At 45.9% G+C, this 26913-nt stretch overlaps 1 protein-coding gene across 1 annotated transcript in view; it reads right to left on the bottom strand.

Annotated features, from left to right (window-relative positions):
* Window positions 1-5486: 5486 nt before the first annotated feature.
* Sclt1 (sodium channel and clathrin linker 1) overlaps window positions 5487-26913 on the bottom strand; it is a 76145-nt gene continuing 54718 nt past the window's right edge. Inside the window, exons 19-21 of the mRNA XM_042670488.1 lie at window positions 19011-19089; window positions 18022-18117; window positions 5487-5969 (exon numbers count right to left, since the gene is read on the bottom strand). Coding sequence (XP_042526422.1) covers window positions 5907-5969; window positions 18022-18117; window positions 19011-19089 — 238 coding nt within the window. The 3' untranslated portion in view covers window positions 5487-5906. The remainder of the gene's footprint in view (window positions 5970-18021; window positions 18118-19010; window positions 19090-26913) is intronic.

Raw genomic sequence — 26913 nt, 5'->3', positions numbered from 1 at the left:
GTGTGACTGTGTGCTCAGCGTGTGACTGTGTGCTCAGCGTGTGACTGTGCTCAGCGTGTGACTGTGCTCAGCGTGTGACTGTGCTCAGCGTGTGACTGTGCTCAGCGTGACTGCGTGCTCAGCGTGTGACTGTGCTCAGCGTGTGACTGTGTGCTCAGCGTGTGACTGTGCTCAGCGTGTGACTGTGCTCAGCGTGTGACTGTGTGCTCAGCGTGTGACTGTGCTCAGCGTGTGACTGTGCTCAGCGTGACTGCGTGCTCAGCGTGTGACTGCGTGCTCAGCGTGTGACTGTGCTCAGCGTGTGACTGCGTGCTCAGCGTGTGACTGTGCTCAGCGTGTGACTGTGTGCTCAGCGTGTGACTGTGCTCAGCGTGTGACTGCGTGCTCAGCGTGTGACTGTGTGCTCAGCGTGTGACTGTGTGCTCAGCGTGTGACTGTGCTCAGCGTGACTGCGTGCTCAGCGTGTGACTGTGCTCAGCGTGACTGCGTGCTCAGCGTGTGACTGTGTGCTCAGCGTGTGACTGTGTGCTCAGCGTGTGACTGTGCTCAGCGTGTGACTGTGCTCAGCGTGTGACTGTGCTCAGCGTGTGACTGTGCTCAGCGTGTGACTGTGCTCAGCGTGTGACTGTGCTCAGCGTGACTGCGTGCTCAGCGTGTGACTGTGCTCAGCGTGTGACTGTGTGCTCAGCGTGTGACTGTGCTCAGCGTGTGACTGTGCTCAGCGTGTGACTGTGTGCTCAGCGTGCGACTGTGCTCAGCGTGCGACTGTGCTCAGCGTGTGACTGTGCTCAGCGTGTGACTGTGCTCAGCGTGTGACTGTGTTCAGCGTGTGACTGTGCTCAGCGTGTGACTGTGTGCTCAGCGTGTGACTGTGCTCAGCGTGTGACTGTGCTCAGCGTGTGACTGTGTGCTCAGCGTGTGACTGTGCTCAGCGTGTGACTGTGCTCAGCGTGTGACTGTGCTCAGCGTGTGACTGTGCTCAGCGTGACTGTGTGCTCAGCGTGTGACTGTGTGCTCAGCGTGACTGTGTGCTCAGCGTGTGACTGTGGTCAACGTGTGACTGCGTGCTCAGCGTGTGACTGTGCTCAGCGTGTGACTGCGTGCTCAGCGTGTGACTGCGTGCTCAGCGTGTGACTGTGCTCAGCGTGTGACTGTGCTCAGCGTGTGACTGCGTGCTCAGCGTGTCACTGTGCTCAGCGAGTGACTGCGTGCTCAGCGTGTGACTGTGCTCAGCGTGTGACTGCGTGCCCAGCGTGTGACTGCGCTCAGCGTGTGACTGTATGCTCAGCGTGTGTGCTCAGCGTGTGACTGTGTGCTCAGCGTGTGACTGTGTGCTCAGCGTGTGACTGTGCTCAGCGTGTGACTGCGTGCTCAGCGTGTGACTGCGTGCTCAGCGTGTGACTGCGTGCTCAGCGTGTGACTGTGCTCAGCGTGTGACTGTGCTCAGCGTGTGACTGTGCTCAGCGTGTGACTGTGCTCAGCGTAACTGTGTGCTCAGCGTGTGACTGTGCTCAGCGTGTGACTGTGCTCAGCGTGACTGTGTGCTCAGCGTGTGACTGTGTGCTCAGCGTGTGACTGTGTGCTCAGCGTGTGACTGTGCTCAGCGTGTGACTGTGCTCAGCGTGACTGTGTGCTCAGCGTGTGACTGTGTGCTCAGCATGACTGTTTGCTCAGCGTGTGACTGTGCTCAGCGTGTGACTGTGTGCTCAGCGTGTGACTGCTCAGCGTGTGACTGCGTGCTCAGCGTGACTGCGTGCTCAGCGTGTGACTGTGCTCAGCGTGTGACTGCGTGCTCAGCGTGTGACTGTGCTCAGCGTGTGACTGTGTGCTCAGCGTGTGACTGTGCTCAGCGTGACTGTGCACAGCGCGTGACTGCGTGCTCAGCGTGACTGCGTGCTCAGCGTGTGACTGCGTGCTCAGCGTGACTGTGTGCTTAGCGTGTGACTGTGCTCAGAGTGTGACTGTGCTCAGCGTGTGACTGTGCTCAGCGTGTGTGCTCAGCGTGTGACTGTGCTCAGCGTGTGACTGTGCTCAGCGTGTGACTGTGCTCAGCGTGACTGTGCTCAGCGTGTGACTGCGTGCTCAGCGTGTGACTGTGCTCAGCGTGTGACTGTGTGCTCAGCGTGTGACTGTGCTCAGCGTGTGACTGTGTGCTGAGCGTGTGACTGTGCTGAGCGTGTGTGCTGAGCGTGTGACTGTGTTCAGCGTGTGACTGTGTGCTCACCGTGTGACTGTGTGCTCAGCGTGACTGCGTGTTCAGCGTGTGACTGTGTGCTCAGCGTGACTGCGTGCTCAGCGTGTGACTGTGCTCAGCGTGTGACTGTGCTCAGCGTGTGACTGTGTGCTCAGCGTGTGACTGTGCACAGCGCGTGACTGCGTGCTCAGCGTGTGACTGCGTGCACAGCGCGTGACTGCGTGCTCAGCGTGTGACTGTGTGCACAGCGCGTGACTGCGTGCTCAGCGTGTGACTGCGTGCTCAGCGTGTGACTGCGTGCTCAGCGTGACTGTGTGCTCCGCGTGTGACTGTGCTAAGCGTGTGACTGCGTGCTCAGCGTGTGACTGCGTGCTCAGCGTGACTGTGTGCTCAGCGTGTGACTGTGCTCAGCGTGTGACTGCACGCTCAGCGTGTGACTGCGCGCTCAGCGTGTGACTGCGTGCTCGGCGTGTGACTGCGTGCTCAGCGTGTGACTGTGCTCAGCGTGTGACTGTGTGCTCAGCGTGTGACTGTGTGCTCAGCCTGTGACTGTGCTCAGCGTGTGACTGTGTGCTCAGCGTGTGACTGTGTGCTCAGCGTGTGACTGTGCTCAGCGTGTGACTGTGCTCAGCGTGTGTGTGCTCAGCGTGTGACTGTGCTCAGCGTGACTGTGCTCAGCGTGACTGTGCTCAGCATGTAACTGTGCTCAGCGTGACTGTGCTCAGCGTGTGACTGTGCTCAGCGTGTGACTGCACAGCGTGTGACTGCGTGCTCAGCGTGTGACTGCGTGCTCAGCGTGTGACTGCGTGCTCAGCGTGTGACTGTGCTCAGCATGTGACTGTGCTCAGCGTGTGACTGTGTGCTCAGCGTGTGACTGTGCTCAGCGTGTGACTGCGTGCTCAGCGTGTGACTGTGTGCTCAGCGTGTGACTGTGTGCTCCGCGTGTGACTGTGCTCAGCGTGTGACTGCGTGCTCAGCGTGTGACTGTGCTCAGCGTGTGACTGTGTGCTCAGCGTGTGACTGTGTGCTCAGCGTGTGACTGTGCTCAGCGTGTGACTGCGTGCTCAGCCTGTGACTGTGCTCAGCGTGTGACTGCGTGCTCAGCCTGTGACTGTGCTCAGCGTGTGACTGTGTGCTCGGTGTGTGACTGTGTGCTCAGCGTGTGACTGTGCTCAGCGTATGACTGCGTGCTCAGCCTGTGACAGCCTTCCTTTCTGTTGGAAAATCCTCAAGTGTTGAAATGTGGAGCCTGTTGGTGAGTTGTTAATACCAGAATGTAGAGTCCTTTTCATTTTAGTACGAAACTATCTGTATCATCTCACCCTTAACAATTCAGTTCATGGACAACCACTGAAAAGCCCCAGTGTCCCCCAAATTATGCTGAGTGCCCAAAATGCAATGATGTAAGCTCATCCTGCTCACAGATTGCAACAATGTTGAAGAGGCTGATCCAATGTTACGGTGATGGAGTGAGGCTGATCCAGGGGTAGGGCGATGGAGAGAGTAGATTGATCCAGGGTTACGGTGATGGAGAAAGGAGGCTGATCCAGGGTTACGGTGATGGAGAAAGGAGGCTGATCCAGGGTTACGGTGATGGAGAAAGGAGGCTGATCCAGGGTTACGGTGATGGAGAGAGGGCTGATCCAGGGTTATGGTGATGGAGGGAGGGCTGATCCAGGGTTATGGTGATGGAGTGAGGGCTGATCCAGGGTTATGGTGATGGAGATAGTAGGCTGATCCAGGGTTAGAGTAATGGAGGGAGGGCTGATCCAGGGTTACAGTGATGGAGGGAGGGCTGATCTAGGGTTACGGTGATGGAGAGAGAGCTGATCCAGGGTTATGGTGGAGAGAGTAGGCTGATCCAGGGTTACGGTGATGGAGTGAGGCTGATCCAGGGTTACGGTGATGAAGAGTGGGCTGATCCAGGGTTACGGTGATGGAGTGAGGGCTGATCCAGGGTTACGGTGATGGAGAGTGGGCTGATCCAGGGTTACGGTGATGGAGGGAGGGCTGATCCAGGGTTATGGTGATGGAGATAGTAGGCTGATCCAGGGTTACGGTGATGGAGAAAGAAGGCTGATCCAGGGTTACGGTGATGGAGAAAGAAGGCTGATCCAGGGTTATGGTGATGGAGAGAGGGCTGATCCAGGGTTATGGTGATGGAGAAAGGAGGCTGATCCAGGGTTGCGGTGATGGAGGGAGGGCTGATCCAGGGTTACGGTGATGGAGGGAAGGCTGATCCAGGGTTACGGTGATGGAGGGAAGGCTGATCCAGGGTTATGGTGATGGAGAGAGTAGGCTGATCCACGGTTATGGTGGAGAGAGTAGGCTGATCCAGGGTTACGGTGATGGAGTGAGGCTGATCCAGGGTTATGGTGATGGAGAGTGGGCTGATCCAGGGTTAAGGTGATGGAGGGAGGGCTGATCCAGGGTTACGGTGATGGAGTGGGCTGATCCAGGGTTACGGTGATGGAGTGGGCTGATCCAGGGTTACGGTGATGGAGGGCTGATCCAGGGTTACGGTGATGGAGTGGGCTGATCCAGGGTTACGGTGATGGAGAGAGGGCTGATCCAGGGTTACGGTGATGGAGAGAGTAGGCTGATCCAAGTTTACAAGGAAGAGAGGAGGTTGATCCAGAGTTACAGCAATGGAGGGAGTAGGCTGATCCCACTCAGGGTTACAATGAGGACAAGAAGCTGATCCTGCTCTCAGAAGTCTGGTGAGGATAGCTTTTGAAAAAGAGTTAATTACAATTTTGACAAATGCTGAAGGAACAGCTGTACTTTTCAGTGTTACAGCAAGGGGACGGACCTAGTTCTGAGTGCAGGGAAGGCTCATCGGGGAGTGACGGCTGACAAGAGATGTGAAGAAAGTGTAAAGGAAAAGATGAAGGCAGAAGCGAAAGGCAGCCATGGAGTCAGAGGACGGAGCGGGAGGGGAAGTGGCCAAGGCGGGTCAGCGTCACCAGCAGAGGCCGTGGACATTCCCGGTGCCACACCCTCTGTGCTCAGGGTCTGCGGGAGGACATGCACCTGTCTCCCATCAGAAACCCACATCCTCTTCTTGGTTACTCCTTCACTTCCCCTGCCTCCTCTGAGCACCTCTCAATCCACAACCTCTATTATCTATCCACAACTACAGCAGCTCAAAGCCACTGGTTCTTAAAATCTGCTGTGTGACTAGGAAGCACTGCCTTGACTAGTACTAAAAACATCCTAAACTCCTATTAAACATCAGGTTCTATCCATCCGTGAAACCATGTGTGTAAAAATGAATCACAACCACTTGGCATCATTTGTGAAAACACTGGTTTATTACATGTGAGTTCACAGAATGGATACTTGAGAACTTTAAAAATGAGTTAGGAATAACAACTGGATATAAAATCTCCAAATCCTAAAACCTGAAATAACCAATTCACAAGTTTTCTTAAAAATTTTTTTTCTCATGATTAGCACAGCTTGAAAACAGTGATGTTCTTCCAAGGGAAAAGGAGATTAAAACGGACACGGGATGATGGTAGAGTTCCCACTGGATTTATTCTCCACTGGAGCACTCGTGGCAAGCTCCATTCTCTTAATTACAGGAAACCACCACGGATCTCTCTTCAACACCCGCAGGCAGAGTGGAAAACGTCCTGCAAGTGCCATTTCCACTCATGCTAGTCCGACAGTGTCCCCAATGCTATGCTGTCAGCGAACTACGAATAGTTTAAGTATTTCCCAGATTCATCATGGAGGCTGCTTTTCTTCTCTGCACTGAAATCACACTGAGCTGAAATTAAAATAAACAATCAGTAAGCAGTTGTTTTTGCTGTGGCGAGTGCAATGTGCTGCAATCGGTAGTTATCTGCAAGTCCTGGAAGAGGTCTGTGTTTGGTGTTCATTTCTGGTTTACTCCAGACTTCAGTGTCTGCATTACTTTTGAGAAATGTCAAGAATGACATCCCATACTCAGAGGGGTTCACTCCTAAATTCCCAAATTTATTTATTTCATAGGTGGATAAAAAAGCCATCTAGATCAAAGTTAATCAGAACGTGCAGCATGAAAGGGTATCTTTCCCATCACCACCCGCATTGCTTTTCACAGTCCTCTTCAGTCCTCTGCTACTGTCAGCAGCATGTTTTCCTTAAACATTTTGAGACAGGATCTTCAATGCATAACCCTCCTGCCTCAGCTTCCTCAGTGCTGGGATTATAGGTAGGTGTGTGTGTGTGTGTGTGTGTGTGTATATGTGTAAGTTCTGGTACTCGGGCTTGAACTTAGGGCCTAGACTCTGTCCTTTAGCTCAAAGTTGGCACTCTACCACTTGAGCCACATCTCCACTTCTGGCCTTTTGGGGGTTAACTGGAGAAAAGGATCTCTTGGATTTGACTATCCAGGTTGGCTTCAAATCATGATCCTCAGATCTCAGCCTCATGAGTAGAAGCTAGGCTTACAGGTGTGAGTCTTTTTTTCCCCCCCCTGAGTGCTGGAGCTTGAACTCAGAGTCTTGCACTTTTTTGGCTTTCTTGCTCATGGCTGGTGCTCTACCACTTGAGCCATTCTTCTAGCCTAGCTGTTTATTGGTTATTTTGGAGATGGAGTCTCGCTTTTTCTGCAAGACTGGCTTTAAACAGCAATTCTGTAGATGTCAGACTCCTGAGTAGCTAGGATTACAGGCTTGAGCCATGGCACTCAGATATAACCAGTTTGTACATTTGTAGAGATATTCTAAAGGAGAACATATACACATGTATACATTTCTTTTTTTTTTTTTTTCTTTTTCTGGTCATGAGGCCTGAACTCTGGGCCTGGGCGCTGTCTCTCAGCTCTTCAGCTCAAGGCTAGCGCTCTACCACTTGAGCCACAGCGCCACTTCCGGCTTTTTTCTTTTTGCTTATGTGGTGCTGAGGAATCGAACCCAGGGCCTCAGGCATGCAAGGCAAGCGCTCTACCACTGAGCCACCTTCCCAGCCCATTTTTTTTTTTTTTTTAAATGATGAAGTCTACATTCACTTTCATCATGTCTTCTTCTACATAACCAGCCTTAGGAATAACTATATGTTGAAATACTAGACTGCTCTATGACTGTAAACTATACACTGTACCGAACGTCACTCTGTGAGCTGGCCTCTCACCACTGGTTACTTGGATGGGTTTACATCTTTACTGTTAGAGATCGTGTTGCAATGTGTGTTGTACGTAACAGTTGCCTCACCAAGTCATCCGGTGCGAGCGTGGACCAAAGGTCATGCTCACTGAACAGGTCTGAGAGGCCTGACGGCGGTGCCTAGACACTGTCCAGGGGACACTCACATCCAAATAGAGTTGGGCCCACAGAATCATCACCGAATTTTATGATCTGATAGTAAAAATGGCACAGGCATCACCTGCCATTGCCTTCCCTGTAAAATCCCCTCGCTGTCTTGTCCACGGCACTGAAGCACTTTGTCTTTTCTCAACTTTGGCACTTTGACATAAATTCAGGATACTGAACCTTTTTATTACTATGTGGCTTGAGGTTCCCCTGGGGAGCAAACTCCAGACCATGTGCATGCTCAGCAACCACTCTACCACTGTGTTATCTCCTGACCTTTGTGACTAATGCAGCTCTGAGACTGTCAATGCTTATACTTATAAATCGTTCTGTAGACGCTGCTGCACAGAAAGGTTTCACCTCACATATTGTAACAGTTGCCTTCTTGTCAGAAGAGTGCAGTGTGACATTCAATACAGCTCAGAGCTGCACTCAGAGTGGTGAGAGGCTGTCAGGAACATGGTGTGTCTAGGGCAGGACGGGCCAGCTCAGCAGGCCCAGGGCTCTAACCACAGCCTCCACATGCCTTTGGTGCATTAAGAGGAATGCCCTCAGAGGGATTCATTTTTAATAGCCAGTCTTGTCTTTAGAAGAGAATAGGAAAATGAGAGGATTTGGAGAAAGCAAAGAGAAAAGACAAAAATGAACTTCCCAGAGGAAAATTAGCTCCAGGATACTGTCTGTGAGCTTTTATGCTCAAGGCTAACGCTTTATTATTTGAGTCACAGCTCCACGTCAGGCTCTTTGGTAGTTGATTAGAGAAAAGAGTCTCATAGACTTTCCTGCCTGGGATGGCTTTGAACTGTGATCCTCAGATCTCAGCCTCCAACACAGATAGGATTACAGGTGGGAGCCACGGGTGCTCAACAGGACATTTCTTTTTTGTAGGCAGAAAATGCTGAATGGCCACTGTTCATTTTTAAATAACATCAGAATGAAAGAAGAAAAGCTTAAAGTTTGTTATAGACAAATCTGTAATTAATGAGAGGGGGAAAAAAAGCTTCAAAACCCCCCACAAAACAGTGTGGCAGAAGCTTGTCAGAGGGGAGTCAGTGAGAATGTGAAGAGGGAACTGTAGCAGCATCATTCGATTACGCAACTGGTTTAAAAGTTGTGCTCTTTTCACCATGGGAAGCTAGGTCATTGGTTTTAAGGAGGTGTTTCCTTTGCCTTGTAATTTGCAAGGGTCGGTGTGTGCCAGCTGGTGGGTCTGCCTGAGCCCAAGAGTGGGAGGCAGCGGAGGCGACGGTGAGACTTCGTGGAAAGCAATGAACCATCAAGGGCTGTACAGGACTATAAAGGACTATACTAAGTATAAACAGTAAGTCACGTGCGCACACACACACCCATTCAAGGGCTGTACAGGACTATAAAGGACTATACTAAGTATAAACAGTAAGTCACGTGCGCACACACACACACACACACCCATTCAAGGGCTGTACAGGACTATAAAGGACTATACTAAGTATAAACAGTAAGTCACGTGTGCGCACACACACACACACACACCCATTCAAGGGCTGTACAGGACTACAAAGGACTATACTAAGTATAAACAGTAAGTCACGTGCGCACACACACACACACACACCCATTCAAGGGCTGTACAGGACTACAAAGGACTATACTAAGTATAAACAGTAAGTCACGTGTGCACACACACACACACACACACCCATTCAAGGGTTGTACAGGACTATAAAGGACTATACTAAGTATAAACAGTAAGTCACGTGCGCACACACACACACACACACCCATTCAAGGGCTGTACAGGACTACAAAGGACTATACTAAGTATAAACAGTAAGTCACGTGCGCACACACACACACACACACCCATTCAAGGGCTGTACAGGACTATAAAGGACTATACTAAGTATAAACAGTAAGTCACTTGCGCACACACACACACACACACACACACCCATTCAAGGGCTGTACAGGACTATAAAGGACTATACTAAGTATAAACAGTAAGTCACGTGCGCACACACACACACACACACACACACACACATTCAAGGGCTGTACAGGACTACAAAGGACTATACTAAGTATAAACAGTAAGTCACGTGTGCACACACACACACCCATTCAAGGGCTGTACAGGACTATAAAGGACTATACTAAGTATAAACAGTAAGTCACGTGTGCGCACACACACACACACACACACACACCCATTCAAGGGCTGTACAGGACTATAAAGGACTATACTAAGTATAAACAGTAAGTCACGTGTGCACACACACACACACACACCCATTCAAGGGCTGTACAGGACTATAAAGGACTATACTAAGTATAAACAGTAAGTCACGTGCGCACACACACACCCATTCAAGGGCTGTACAGGACTATAAAGGACTATACTAAGTATAAACAGTAAGTCACGTGCGCACACACACACACACATTCAAGGGCTGTACAGGACTATAAAGGACTATACTAAGCATAAACAGTAAGTCACGTGTGTGCGCACACACACCCATTCAAGGGCTGTACAGGACTATAAAGGACTATACTAAGTATAAACAGTAAGTCACGTGCGCACACACACACACACACACCCATTCAAGGGCTGTACAGGACTATAAAGGACTATACTAAGTATAAACAGTAAGTCACGTGTGCGCACACACACACACACACACCCATTCAAGGGCTGTACAGGACTACAAAGGACTATACTAAGTATAAACAGTAAGTCACGTGCGCACACACACACACACACACCCATTCAAGGGCTGTACAGGACTACAAAGGACTATACTAAGTATAAACAGTAAGTCACGTGTGCACACACACACACACACACACCCATTCAAGGGTTGTACAGGACTATAAAGGACTATACTAAGTATAAACAGTAAGTCACGTGCGCACACACACACACACACACCCATTCAAGGGCTGTACAGGACTACAAAGGACTATACTAAGTATAAACAGTAAGTCACGTGCGCACACACACACACACACACCCATTCAAGGGCTGTACAGGACTATAAAGGACTATACTAAGTATAAACAGTAAGTCACTTGCGCACACACACACACACACACACACACCCATTCAAGGGCTGTACAGGACTATAAAGGACTATACTAAGTATAAACAGTAAGTCACGTGCGCACACACACACACACACACACACACACATTCAAGGGCTGTACAGGACTACAAAGGACTATACTAAGTATAAACAGTAAGTCACGTGTGCACACACACACACCCATTCAAGGGCTGTACAGGACTATAAAGGACTATACTAAGTATAAACGGTAAGTCACGTGTGCGCACACACACACACACACACACACACACCCATTCAAGGGCTGTACAGGACTATAAAGGACTATACTAAGTATAAACAGTAAGTCACGTGCGCACACACACACACACACACACACCCATTCAAGGGCTGTACAGGACTATAAAGGACTATACTAAGTATAAACAGTAAGTCACGTGTGCACACACACACACACACACACACCCATTCAAGGGCTGTACAGGACTATAAAGGACTATACTAAGTATAAACAGTAAGTCACGTGTGCACACACACACCCATTCAAGGGCTGTACAGGACTATACTAAGTATAAACAGTAAGTCACGTGCGCACACACACACACACCCATTCAAGGGCTGTACAGGACTATAAAGGACTATACTAAGTATAAACAGTAAGTCACGTGTGTGCGCACACACACACACCCATTCAAGGGCTGTACAGGACTATAAAGGACTATACTAAGTATAAACAGTAAGTCACGTGCGCACACACACACCCATTCAAGGGCTGTACAGGACTATAAAGGACTATACTAAGTATAAACAGTAAGTCACGTGCACACACACACACACACACACACCCATTCAAGGGCTGTACAGGACTATAAAGGACTATACTAAGTATAAACAGTAAGTCACGTGCGCACACACACACACACACACCCATTCAAGGGCTGTACAGGACTATAAAGGACTATACTAAGTATAAACAGTAAGTCACGTGTGCACACACACACACCCATTCAAGGGCTGTACAGGACTATAAAGGACTATACTAAGTATAAACAGTAAGTCACATGTGCACACACACACAGACACACACCCATTCAAGGGCTGTACAGGACTATAAAGGACTATACTAAGTATAAACAGTAAGTCACGTGTGCACACACACACACCCATTCAAGGGCTGTACAGGACTATAAAGGACTATACTAAGTATAAACAGTAAGTCACGTGCACACACACACACACACACACCCATTCAAGGGCTGTACAGGACTATAAAGGACTATACTAAGTATAAACAGTAAGTCACGTGTGCACACACACACACCCATTCAAGGGCTGTACAGGACTATAAAGGACTATACTAAGTATAAACAGTAAGTCACGTGTGCACACACACACACCCATTCAAGGGCTGTACAGGACTATAAAGGACTATACTAAGTATAAACAGTAAGTCACGTGTGCACACACACACACACACACCCATTCAAGGGCTGTACAGGACTATAAAGGACTATACTAAGTATAAACAGTAAGTCACGTGTGCGCACACACACACCCATTCAAGGGCTGTACAGGACTATAAAGGACTATACTAAGTATAAACAGTAAGTCACGTGTGCACACACACACACCCATTCAAGGGCTGTACAGGACTATAAAGGACTATACTAAGTATAAACAGTAAGTCACGTGCGCACACACACACACACACACACACATTCAAGGGCTGTACCGGACTATAAAGGACTATACTAAGTATAAACAGTAAGTCACGTGTGCACACACACACACACCCATTCAAGGGCTGTACAGGACTATAAAGGACTATACTAAGTATAAACAGTAAGTCACGTGCACACACACACACACACACACCCATTCAAGGGCTGTACAGGACTATAAAGGACTATACTAAGTATAAACAGTAAGTTACGTGTGCACACACACACACACACACACACACATTCAAGGGCTGCACAGGACTATAAAGGACTATACTAAGTATAAACAGTAAGTCACGTGTGCACACACACACACACACACCCATTCAAGGGCTGTACAGGACTATAAAGGACTATACTAAGTATAAACAGTAAGTCACGTGTGTGCGCACACACACACACCCATTCAAGGGCTGTACAGGACTATAAAGGACTATACTAAGTATAAACAGTAAGTCACGTGTGTGCGCACACACACCCATTCAAGGGCTGTACAGGACTATAAAGGACTATACTAAGTATAAACAGTAAGTCACGTGTGCACACACACACACACACACCCATTCAAGGGCTGTACAGGACTATAAAGGACTATACTAAGTATAAACAGTAAGTCACGTGTGCACACACACACACACACACCCATTCAAGGGCTGTACAGGACTATAAAGGACTATACTAAGTATAAACAGTAAGTCACGTGTGCACACACACACACACACACACACCCATTCAAGGGCTGTACAGGACTATAAAGGACTATACTAAGTATAAACAGTAAGTCACGTGTGCACACACACACACACACACACACATTCAAGGGCTGTACAGGAATATAAAGGACTATACTAAGTATAAACAGTAAGTCACGTGCGCACACACACACACCCATTCAAGGGCTGTACAGGACTATAAAGGACTATACTAAGTATAAACAGTAAGTCACGTGCACACACACACACACACACACCCATTCAAGGGCTGTACAGGACTATAAAGGACTATACTAAGTATAAACAGTAAGTTACGTGTGCACACACACACACACACACACACCCATTCAAGGGCTGTACAGGACTATAAAGGACTATACTAAGTATAAACAGTAAGTCACGTGCACACACACACACACACACCCATTCAAGGGCTGTACAGGACTATAAAGGACTATACTAAGTATAAACAGTAAGTCACGTGTGCACACACACACACACACACACCCATTCAAGGGCTGTACAGGACTATAAAGGACTATACTAAGTATAAACAGTAAGTCACGTGTGCACACACACACCCATTCAAGGGCTGTACAGGACTATACTAAGTATAAACAGTAAGTCACGTGCGCACACACACACACACCCATTCAAGGGCTGTACAGGACTATAAAGGACTATACTAAGTATAAACAGTAAGTCACGTGTGTGCGCACACACACACACCCATTCAAGGGCTGTACAGGACTATAAAGGACTATACTAAGTATAAACAGTAAGTCACGTGCGCACACACACACCCATTCAAGGGCTGTACAGGACTATAAAGGACTATACTAAGTATAAACAGTAAGTCACGTGCACACACACACACACACACACACCCATTCAAGGGCTGTACAGGACTATAAAGGACTATACTAAGTATAAACAGTAAGTCACGTGCGCACACACACACACACACACCCATTCAAGGGCTGTACAGGACTATAAAGGACTATACTAAGTATAAACAGTAAGTCACGTGTGCACACACACACACCCATTCAAGGGCTGTACAGGACTATAAAGGACTATACTAAGTATAAACAGTAAGTCACATGTGCACACACACACAGACACACACCCATTCAAGGGCTGTACAGGACTATAAAGGACTATACTAAGTATAAACAGTAAGTCACGTGTGCACACACACACACCCATTCAAGGGCTGTACAGGACTATAAAGGACTATACTAAGTATAAACAGTAAGTCACGTGCACACACACACACACACACACCCATTCAAGGGCTGTACAGGACTATAAAGGACTATACTAAGTATAAACAGTAAGTCACGTGTGCACACACACACACCCATTCAAGGGCTGTACAGGACTATAAAGGACTATACTAAGTATAAACAGTAAGTCACGTGTGCACACACACACACCCATTCAAGGGCTGTACAGGACTATAAAGGACTATACTAAGTATAAACAGTAAGTCACGTGTGCACACACACACACACACACCCATTCAAGGGCTGTACAGGACTATAAAGGACTATACTAAGTATAAACAGTAAGTCACGTGTGCGCACACACACACCCATTCAAGGGCTGTACAGGACTATAAAGGACTATACTAAGTATAAACAGTAAGTCACGTGTGCACACACACACACCCATTCAAGGGCTGTACAGGACTATAAAGGACTATACTAAGTATAAACAGTAAGTCACGTGCGCACACACACACACACACACACACATTCAAGGGCTGTACCGGACTATAAAGGACTATACTAAGTATAAACAGTAAGTCACGTGTGCACACACACACACACCCATTCAAGGGCTGTACAGGACTATAAAGGACTATACTAAGTATAAACAGTAAGTCACGTGCACACACACACACACACACACCCATTCAAGGGCTGTACAGGACTATAAAGGACTATACTAAGTATAAACAGTAAGTTACGTGTGCACACACACACACACACACACACACATTCAAGGGCTGCACAGGACTATAAAGGACTATACTAAGTATAAACAGTAAGTCACGTGTGCACACACACACACACACACCCATTCAAGGGCTGTACAGGACTATAAAGGACTATACTAAGTATAAACAGTAAGTCACGTGTGTGCGCACACACACACACCCATTCAAGGGCTGTACAGGACTATAAAGGACTATACTAAGTATAAACAGTAAGTCACGTGTGTGCGCACACACACCCATTCAAGGGCTGTACAGGACTATAAAGGACTATACTAAGTATAAACAGTAAGTCACGTGTGCACACACACACACACACACCCATTCAAGGGCTGTACAGGACTATAAAGGACTATACTAAGTATAAACAGTAAGTCACGTGTGCACACACACACACACACACCCATTCAAGGGCTGTACAGGACTATAAAGGACTATACTAAGTATAAACAGTAAGTCACGTGTGCACACACACACACACACACACACCCATTCAAGGGCTGTACAGGACTATAAAGGACTATACTAAGTATAAACAGTAAGTCACGTGTGCACACACACACACACACACACACATTCAAGGGCTGTACAGGAATATAAAGGACTATACTAAGTATAAACAGTAAGTCACGTGCGCACACACACACACCCATTCAAGGGCTGTACAGGACTATAAAGGACTATACTAAGTATAAACAGTAAGTCACGTGCACACACACACACACACACACCCATTCAAGGGCTGTACAGGACTATAAAGGACTATACTAAGTATAAACAGTAAGTTACGTGTGCACACACACACACACACACACACCCATTCAAGGGCTGTACAGGACTATAAAGGACTATACTAAGTATAAACAGTAAGTCACGTGCACACACACACACACACACCCATTCAAGGGCTGTACAGGACTATAAAGGACTATACTAAGTATAAACAGTAAGTCACGTGTGCACACACACACACACACACACCCATTCAAGGGCTGTACAGGACTATAAAGGACTATACTAAGTATAAACAGTAAGTCACGTGTGTGCGCACACACACACACCCATTCAAGGGCTGTACAGGACTATAAAGGACTATACTAAGTATAAACAGTAAGTCACGTGTGTGCGCACACACACCCATTCAAGGGCTGTACAGGACTATAAAGGACTATACTAAGTATAAACAGTAAGTCACGTGTGCACACACACACACACACACCCATTCAAGGGCTGTACAGGACTATAAAGGACTATACTAAGTATAAACAGTAAGTCACGTGTGCACACACACACACACACACACACCCATTCAAGGGCTGTACAGGACTATAAAGGACTATACTAAGTATAAACAGTAAGTCACGTGTGCACACACACACACACACACACACATTCAAGGGCTGTACAGGAATATAAAGGACTATACTAAGTATAAACAGTAAGTCACGTGTGCACACACACACACACACACACACCCATTCAAGGGCTGTACAGGACTATAAAGGACTATACTAAGTATAAACAGTAAGTCACGTGTGCACACACACACACACACACACACATTCAAGGGCTGTACAGGAATATAAAGGACTATACTAAGTATAAACAGTAAGTCACGTGCGCACACACACACACCCATTCAAGGGCTGTACAGGACTATAAAGGACTATACTAAGTATAAACAGTAAGTCACGTGCACACACACACACACACACACCCATTCAAGGGCTGTACAGGACTATAAAGGACTATACTAAGTATAAACAGTAAGTTACGTGTGCACACACACACACACACACACACCCATTCAAGGGCTGTACAGGACTATAAAGGACTATACTAAGTATAAACAGTAAGTCACGTGCACACACACACACACACACCCATTCAAGGGCTGTACAGGACTATAAAGGACTATACTAAGTATAAACAGTAAGTCACGTGTGCACACACACACACACACACCCATTCAAGGGCTGTACAGGACTATAAAGGACTATACTAAGTATAAACAGTAAGTCACGTGTGTGCGCACACACACCCATTCAAGGGCTGTACAGGACTATAAAGGACTATACTAAGTATAAACAGTAAGTCACGTGTGCACACACACACACACACACCCATTCAAGGGCTGTACAGGACTATAAAGGACTATACTAAGTATAAACAGTAAGTCACGTGTGCACACACACACACACTCACCCATTCAAGGGCTGTACAGGACTATAAAGGACTATACTAAGTATAAACAGTAAGTCACGTGTGCACACACACACACACACACACACCCATTCAAGGGCTGTACAGGACTATAAAGGACTATACTAAGTATAAACAGTAAGTCACGTGTGCACACACACACACACACACACACACATTCAAGGGCTGTACAGGAATATAAAGGACTATACTAAGTATAAACAGTAAGTCACGTGCGCACACACACACACCCATTCAAGGGCTGTACAGGACTATAAAGGACTATACTAAGTATAAACAGTAAGTCACGTGCGCACACACACACACACACACACACACACACCCATTCAAGGGCTGTACAGGACTATAAAGGACTATACTAAGTATAAACAGTAAGTCACGTGCGCACACACACACACCCATTCAAGGGCTGTACAGGACTATAAAGGACTATACTAAGTATAAACAGTAAGTTACGTGTGCACACACACACACACACACCCATTCAAGGGCTGTACAGGATTATAAAGGACTATACTAAGTATAAACAGTAAGTCACGTGTGCACACACACACACACACACACACCCATTCAAGGGCTGTACAGGATTATAAAGGACTATACTAAGTATAAACAGTAAGTCACGTGCGCGCGCACACACACACACACACACACACCCATTCAAGGGCTGTACAGGACTATAAAGGACTATACTAAGTATAAACATGTAAGTCATGTGTGCACACACACACACACACACACACACACACAGAGGCTCTGCTGTTCCCTACCTGCTGGGACACACACACACACACACACACACATACAGAGCCCCTGCTGTTCCCTACCTGCTGGGAAGCAGAAGCAGCTCTGTCTTCAGCCTGACTTAGTCGGCTCTGAAGTCTGTTGGCTTTTTCTTGATGTTCTAGAATTAACTTTTCATTCTGTTATGGAAAAGATAAAAAAAAAAAAGTTAGGAATCCACGTGAGGGTTAGTAGTATAGTTCAAGTGAACATGCTCAACAAGTTTATACAAGGCTTCAGGTTAAAACCCCAGGAATGTGGAAAAAAAAAGAAATGGAGATTTTTTAAAAAAAAAAAATGGAATAATCAATGAAAACCCTGGACATAATTTTATTACGTATAAAACAAAAAAGAGCTGGGAGACAATGGCTCTATAATCCTAGCTACTCAGCAGATTGAGATCTGCAGATCATGGTTCAAAGCCTGCCCAGGTAGGAAAGTCTGAGATTCTCATCTCCAATTAACTATCAAAAAGATGGAAGTAGAGGTGTGGCTCAGTTGGTAGAGCACTAGCCCTGAGCAAAGAAAAAGAAAAGCTCAGGGTTGCACCTAGGGCCTGAACTCAATCAACCCCAGGACTGGTACAAAGAAAACAATAACAACAAAACAAGAGCTGGGTCCAGTGGCTTATGTCTGTAACCCTAGCTCAGATGAGGCACTGATAGAAAAATTGTGGCTTAAGGACATCACTGGGCAAATGTAAGACAAGTCTCTGAACAAAAAAGAAAAGTAGACTGGCAGTGTGGCTAAAAAGGAGTGTGCCCTGCCTACGTAGCACAAATCTTAGTTAAGAGCAACAAAACACAAGAGGGCTTTGCATTGTTCTTAAATGGCCTCCCTATCCTGCAGCTCAAGAAAGCTACTTGGTCAACTCAAAAGCAAAGTGCGTCAGAAGGTAAGAACAGGATGCTTTGTTTTGACTTGTCAGCCTTGAAATCTGAGATGAATGGCTTGAAATGACCAGAGGCTTGTGGAAATACAGAACCTGGGCATTCTGGCCTGGCGCATTTCTCCCTGGGAGTCTGGGTCTTACCTCTACTATCTTTTCGTTTGCTATCTCCAGCTGGGAAAGCAGCTCTTGCGTGTGAAGTTTCTGTCGACTCAGCTCGCTTCTGAGGAGAGAGAGGCAGGAACCCATTCATATAATTGCCCAAAATCTAAAATTGAATCTTTATTAATTTTAAAACAAAAATACCATCTTGATGTCCAAAATAAAGTTACCTAACACACCCTATCTTCATTTCTTTATGTAATATGTGCATATCCTAGTACTTATTTGTATAAAAATTATTTGTATGTACAAATCATTGAACACACTTTAGTTAAGATGGTAGACTCCAGGCCGTGTATTTTGTTGTCATTAAAATCTTGAGTCCTGCTATTGATGCACACCTGGAAATCTGCACACTCAGGAGAGGTCAGGCCATCACGATTTCCAGAATAGCATGGCTGTGTCGTGAGAGATCCAGCATCAAGAAAATTGTTTTTGTCATGATTTAAGAAATCACAATTTAGCCAGGTGCCAGTGGCTCATTCCTGTAATCCAACCTACTCAGAAGGATGAGATCTGGGGATCAGAGTTTGAAGCCAGCCAAGGTAGGAGAGTTCATGAGACTCTTATTTCCAATTAACCACCAAAAGCCAGACGTGGAACTATGGTTCAAGTGGTACAGCACCACACTTGAATGAAAAGGGAGACCACCCAGGCCCTGAGTTCAAACAACAGGACTGACTCCACCCCTACCTTGGCAAAATAACTTCTACTATGTTGTAAAATTTTATACTAGCTGGGCACTGGTGGCTCACGTCTGTAATCCCAGCTTCTCAGGAGGCTGAGATCTGAGGGCTATAGTTTCAAGCCAGCCCTGGCAGGTAAGACGGTGGGACTCTCATCTTCACTAAACTACCAAAGAAGCCTCAAATGGAGCTGTGACTCAAGTGGGAAAGCACTAGCCTTGAGCAAAACAAGCTCAGTGACAGTGCCTAGGCCCTGAGTTCAGGTCCCAGAACTGGCGCGCGCACACACACACACACACACACACACACACACAGCAAACTTACAAGGCTCTGGGTTCAAATAGTTATGTTAATAAAAGGAAAACAAAAAATACATATTTAAAGGTGTGAAAGTCTTTCATTATGCTGAGATATTAGGTGTTAAAAGTATATTCCTATTAAATATGCATTATTATTATGATTTCTCATAAGCAACTGAACAGACCTTTGTCTTGCTATTCTTGTTCTATCTGCCCAGAGTACTTTCCTGACATTTTTGTATACTGAGCTCACTGCACCTGTCAAGCCTCAGTTTAAATGCCACTACTTTTCTAAAACAGTCCAGCCCTCTAACGCTTCTTGCCTCATGCTGGCTACTATCAATCTCACTCTTCATTTTCCTCCTCTTACTTGAAACATCCTAAAATTACCTTGTTTACTCATTAGTTTATCTTCTTAGTGTGTGTTTCTCTCCACCAGGATAGCTACTCCAAATAAGAGGCTACATCATACAGGACTAAAACATTGTCTTCATTTAGTAACAACATTTCCAATATCCTGCTTCTGCTTTTCCAAAGGGTTTATAAGCTATCTTCTTTCATTTAAGAGAAGGCCATAACTGAGTGACTGCATTTGCAAACTAGACATCAAATAATACAATAAATCCATGACGCCACTGCTTAAAAATCAATGTGTTCTAAAGCTTTTTCTGTAATGAATACTCCTACTAAGATTATTTATAAAATTATGTGAAGAATATACTTAAAGCTACAAAGAAAGGGCCAAAATCTCCTTGTAACATTGAAGTGCTTACTTAGAATAAGACTGGCAGAATTGCAAAGCTACTGAAGTGGTGCCTGTTGCTTTCCTCCCATTGTGTCAAGGAGAGAAAAACGAGATGCAGATCAAGTCACTGCTGATGAACAGGAGAAATACTGGTGAGCCACCAGGCTTATGGTAGACTGTCAATACTCTAAAAAGCAGACAGTGTTGTGGGGTGCATCTGGAGGATTTGGGATTCTCCAGAGGAAGTGGCTTTCCCGATGATACACGAGGGGACAAGCCAGATTAGATGGACACAGCAGGGAGGAAAAGCGCAGCTCTCCAGACAGTCAAGGTCTGGAAGAAAGGTCATCAATGCGTGAAGCACGAAGCTGAAAAATTCAGTGTGAATGGGACACAAAGTATTCAAGAAGGTGGGAGCTGGACAGAGTGGAAGGCGCTGGCAGTGCAGGAAATGCACATCAGAAAAGATTTCTGAACCTCGACACAGCAGGCTGAGATTTATCCTGAATATACTGGAGAAACAAAGGAAGCAACATGACTCAACTTGAAAATCTGAGAACCTTGCTTATTGCAGCAGGAAAATATAAGACTTCTGCTAAACTAAGGAGTTTTGTAGTAATTCAAGTGACAATGTTGATAGCCAGAACTGTAGTGATTGGATGGAAACAGACAGGTTCCCATGATATTTAGGAGGTGGAATTAATAGCAATGATTTAGGCATATGAAGGTAGTTTAGGATGACACAATTTTGCTAAAGCAACTGGGTGGGTAATATGCCATGCATGGAAATGGGAAATACAAGATAAACTAGGAGTTTGGGTAAGAGGTGACCATATTGTTTGCTGTAGCAAACAATAAAGGTCAGCACTAGATGCGTGATGATAATCGCTGGCCCCTTTCTGTTGGTCTCCTGGAAGCTATGAAGTGTCTTCAATTCTGAAGAACACTTGCATGCACTGTAACTGAAATGGAATGGTTTTGAGGTCATGGCTAAGACTTTGTTTACAATGCATCAGTCCTTTTGAAAATACTAAAATTCATTGAATAAAGCAACAGAAGCAAAGCTTCCTTAATACATGAGGGAAGAGGCTTTAGGCCAATGTGTGGGCCATAAAAATGACTATAATTACTCCATCACTGTTATTTTCTTTTTTAAATTTTTTATTTTAATAAGTTTTTTATTGTGAAAATACTGTACAGAGGGGTTACAGTCACATGAGCAAGGGAATGAGCACATTTCCTATGGAGCACTGTCACCTCCTCCTTTGTTTTTTCCCTGCCATTTCTTCCCTCCCCTCTATCGTCGTCATTTTCGAGGCGTGGATGAAATAGGACGAGCCACGCCAATTCTGGCCTCCTCAGTGCACAAGATGCCTACCACCCCACAGAGGAGGAAAGTACTGAAACAAAGTGGACTATTCATCCCAGGGCTCACAGCTCCGGGGCTGTAGCAGCGGTCTCCTCCAAACTCTCTCATGACAAATTAACACAGCCTGTGCCAGATGTTTTTCTTCCTGTTGAATTATACCATAATATGCTTCAGTTACTTTTAGTAATTATGCATTTTGTAATCTGCCAGTACCTGCAGCTGCCTCTCATACTGTTAATTAAAAAAAAGAAGGCAGTCATGGCAGGCAAACATTAGAGATGTACAGACAAGAAATTATGTTTTAGAAAGTGAAAAGAACTCCTTAGACTGAAATGCTGGATAGTCAATACACACACACAATCTGAAAACTGAAAATTTCAGAATAATGCTAACTAACCCTCTTCAGACATTGGACCAGTATACATATTGAGAGGGAGGAAGGAAGGGATGGAGGGAGGAGGATCATCCGGTGAAACAAGAACAAATACTGCACATTGTATAATTCAATATTGTATGGAATAGCTTGTTTGTTTGTTTTTTTTCGGTAGTGCTGTGGTTATGTAAAATGGAAGGACATAAATGATAGTTTCTACTGTAATTTGGTGAGTGCCATAAAAACCAGAATGAGCTCTTCACTGATTTTAAATGCCTTCATTACCATGAAAAAATTACTCATTTGTCATCCTTTGTTTTTCTGTATTCCTTTCACCTTACCCCCTACCAAGACACATTTGTACATTTATCTTTGAGATAAGGTCAACTTAATTGTTAGGCAATAACAAAGACAAAGGCTATCATCCAGGTGTTTTTTAAGATATTCTTAATGAATACAACCTGATAGATCAAAGGGCTGTAGTACCTTTAAAAGGGGTATATTTAGGGAAAAACTTGGACGATTAGAACAGCAAAAGAGTACACTGTGAAGGAGGCGGCCGAGGTACAACCTGAAAGGTTCATTTTTAAAGCTGTTAATGAGTACTTTGGATGTGAATGACAGAAAGCATACCTCCATGATATGTGCAGATAAACCATTATAAAGCCATTTGTTTCCAATGCATCAAATGAGTCATTTGATTCTTTTAATATATTGTTTTGTTGCTTACTTCTAATATTATTAATAAAACATCTAATTAGTTGTACCACTGAATCACATTAAAAGCAAAGCTATTTTTCCTTTTGTTTTGTGCTGATACTGGGCCTTGGACTAACTTGGGACCGGAACCCATGCTATTGCTTCCTTGAGCCACAGCTCTATTGCCAGTGTTTTGCTAGTTAATGGAGATAATCCTCTCTAAGATTATCTACTGGAACTAGCTTTGAACCTCAAACCTCAGATCTTAGAATCCTGAGCAGCTGGTATGCAGGCATGAGCCATGGGTATCTGGCCTCAAAACTACTTCTCAGGATAGCAGAGGAACCTTTTCCAAAGATACAGAAATACATATAGCAGCTAATCTCAAATACTATGGAATACCAAGTAAACATTAGTTTGTTACTATCCAATAAGAACATTATTGTTGTGTGCCCAGCATCACCTTTGTGATGCCCACTTTCATTGCAATAGGTGTAAATTTGTGTACATCAGAACAATAAATGTTTAGGGCTGGCTCTGTGGCTCAAGTGATGATAGTGAGTGTCTAGTACCTGGCCCTGAATTTAAACCCTAGCATCTCAAAAAAACCAGGAAAGGGGGTTGCTGTAAGTGGCTTATTTCATGGATTATTTCTCTCAGCAGACTGTCCTTTCATGATGTTAAAGTACATATTCTTTTTACTGATTTCAAAAGATTTCTGGAATGTCATTGTGACTCCAACAAGCAGGCCATAGACAAAGTGGAAACGGGATCTAAGGACACAGAGTGTGGCCTTGAACTGAGCAGGACAGTCTGGTCTTGCAATGGAGCAGGTCGCAGAGTCTGGTCTTGAACCGAGCAGGACACAGAGTCTGGTCTTGAACCGAGCAGGACACAGAGTCTGGTCTTGAACCGAGCAGGACACAGAGTCTGGTCTTGAACGGAGCAGGACACAGAGTCTGGTCTTGAACCGAACAGGATGCAGAGTCTGGTCTTGAACTGAGCAGGTCACAGAGTCTGGTCTTGCAATGGAGCAGGTCACAGAGTCTGGTCTTGCAATGGAGCAGGACACAGAGTCTGGTCTTGAACCGAGCAGGTCACAGAGTCTGGTCTTGCAATGGAGCAGGTCACAGAGTCTGGTCTTGAACTGAGCAGGACACAGAGTCTGGTCTTGAACTGAGCAGGTCACAGAGTCTGGTCTTGAACCGAACAGGATGCAGAGTCTGGTCTTGCAATGGAGCAGGACACAGAGTCTGGTCTTGCAATGGAGCAGGACACAGAGTCTGGTCTTGCAATGGAGCAGGACACAGAGTCTGGTCTTGCAATGGAGCAGGACACAGAGTCTGGTCTTGCAATGGAGCAGGTCACAGAGTCTGGTCTTGCAATGGAGCAGGACACAGAGTCTGGTCTTGCAATGGAGCAGGACACAGAGTCTGGTCTTGCAATGGAGCAGGTCACAGAGTCTGGTCTTGCAATGGAGCAGGACACAGAGTCTGGTCTTGCAATGGAGCAGGACACAGAGTCTGGTCTTGCAATGGAGCAGGACACAGAGTCTGGTCTTGCAATGGAGCAGGACACAGAGTCTGGTCTTGCAATGGAGCAGGACACAGAGTCTGGTCTTGAACGGAGCAGGACACACACTGCAGAGGAACAGACACCAGGACATGGAAGAATGTGAAGGCAAGCAGGCAAAGGAGGCATTCTCTCTCTGAGTGTCTCAACTAATAGAGCTATGGGAGGAGCTACGGGAGGTTGGAGGAGAGAGGAGAGAAAAGTCAGCAGGGAAAGAATACACAGAGCAACTGCTCCAGGCTTTACAGGCTTATTATGTGAATCTATGGCTTTTTAGTGCTGGAGTCCCAACTTGGAGCACTGGACCTGTGAAGGCAGGCGCTCTGCAAGCCCTGCAGGAGCACGGGACCACACATGAAGGCTGCATGTGTTTCTAGCCACCGTAGGTTGAGGAGCAGAAGGGACAGAGAGGACAATGCGTTGTACTTAATCAGGCTGTCTGTGGACAAGGAAGCAGAAGGGCAGAGATTTGTAACCTTAACAACGGTGTGCCTTCAAAGATAAATATATCCTATGCTCTTTTCTGCCTGATTTGTCTCTTTAGTACGTATAATTACTAATCACATATTACACTTCATTTGTCCTATTTACTATTCATCTACTTTAGAATGAAGACTCAAATGAGAGCAGGATATTTTTCAGTTTTGGGATTTTAGGGTGGATCTCACTGTGTAGCACAGGCTAGCCTCGAGATGCTCTGCCTCCTTCGGCTTTCAAGTGTGCACACTGTAGCCAGCTGAGGGCGGCGGGGGCGTCCGCCAGTGTTGAAACACTGTTCTCACATCTGTGCCGCTCTGCTACCACTGTGCACAAAGAAGTAACTGGCTGGCTGCTACCTAACAGCTGTTGTAAAGCACTGGATGCTTAGTACATTACTTTCATCTTTAAACTGGAAATACTAATTTCTTGTTATAAAGGGACTTCAAAGTCCCTTTATGGAGAGTCCACTAAAATACAAACTTGCTTTTTAGCAGTACTGGAGATTGAATTCAGGGAGGGCCTGTTGTTTGCTAGGCAGAGGTTCTACCATTTAAACCATGTCTCGAGACCTTTTGTCCCCAGTCCTTTTTTCAGATAAAGTCTTGAATTTTTGCTGGGTACTGGACTTGACTGCTGTCCTTCTGTCTTTCTCTCCCAATCAGTGGGGACAACAGGCGTGGGCTTCCACACTGGGTTGTTTCTGGGAAAGGGACTGACTTCCTGACCTTTCTAGGACTGGCCTTGACTGCGATCTTCCTGCCTCTGCCTCTAAAAACACCTTGAGTAGCTGGGCGCTGGTGGCTCACGCCTGTAATCCTAGCTACTCAGGAGGCTGAGATCTGAGGATCGCGGTTCAAAGCCAGCCCCGGCAGGAGAGACCGTGAGACTCCTATCTCCAATAAACCACCAGAAAACCGGAAGTGGCGCTGTAGCTCAAGTGGTAGAGCACTCGCCTTGAGCTGAAGAGCTGAGGGACAGCACGCAGGCCCAGAGTTCAAGCCCCACGACCGACAAAAAATAAAAAATAAAAACACCTTGAGCAATGAACCGGATGCATGTAAGGGCACAGCAGTAAGCAACAGTGTGAGTGTCCTGTCATAGACAGCTGCCATCAGGACAGGTGAGATGTGGCGCTGGAGCAAGGGCAGCACAGGCTCTGACAGAGGCAAAGGACCCAAGAGTACATTCTTTTCTTTTCTTTTTTTTTGAGATAGGGTCTCACTACTACTCACTCTGAAGGCTGGCCTCACACTTGTGACTTTCTTTTCTCAACCTCCCAAATGCTGAGATTATAAATATACACCACTACATATGGCCAAGGATTAATATATTTTAAATAAAAGAATTTGAAAAGATCACAAAATTAGGTGCTCAAACCATCATCCTCAGTCAGGAAAGTCCACCAAATTCTCCAATTAACCACCTAAAAACTGGAAGTGGAGCTGTGGCTCAAAGTGGTAAAGCACTAGCATTGAGCACCAAAGCTTAGGGACCAAACCCAGGCCCTGAGTTCAAGACCCATGCTTGACAGAAAAAAGAAAAAAGTCATTTGCTGAACACTTAGGACAGACACTCTAATAGCCTTCCAGGGAGCTCCCATCCCACAGCCAGAGGCTCCCATTCATTTACCACAAAGTCCAAAAATTTTCCTGATGAACTGTT

This window comes from Dipodomys spectabilis, unplaced genomic scaffold (assembly GCF_019054845.1).
Source record: "Dipodomys spectabilis isolate Male_0828 unplaced genomic scaffold, ASM1905484v1 ptg000559l, whole genome shotgun sequence".
Lineage (NCBI taxonomy): Eukaryota > Metazoa > Chordata > Mammalia > Rodentia > Heteromyidae > Dipodomys > Dipodomys spectabilis.
Note: the sequence above shows the minus strand (reverse complement) of the source record. Positions and strands in the feature narration are given on the sequence as shown.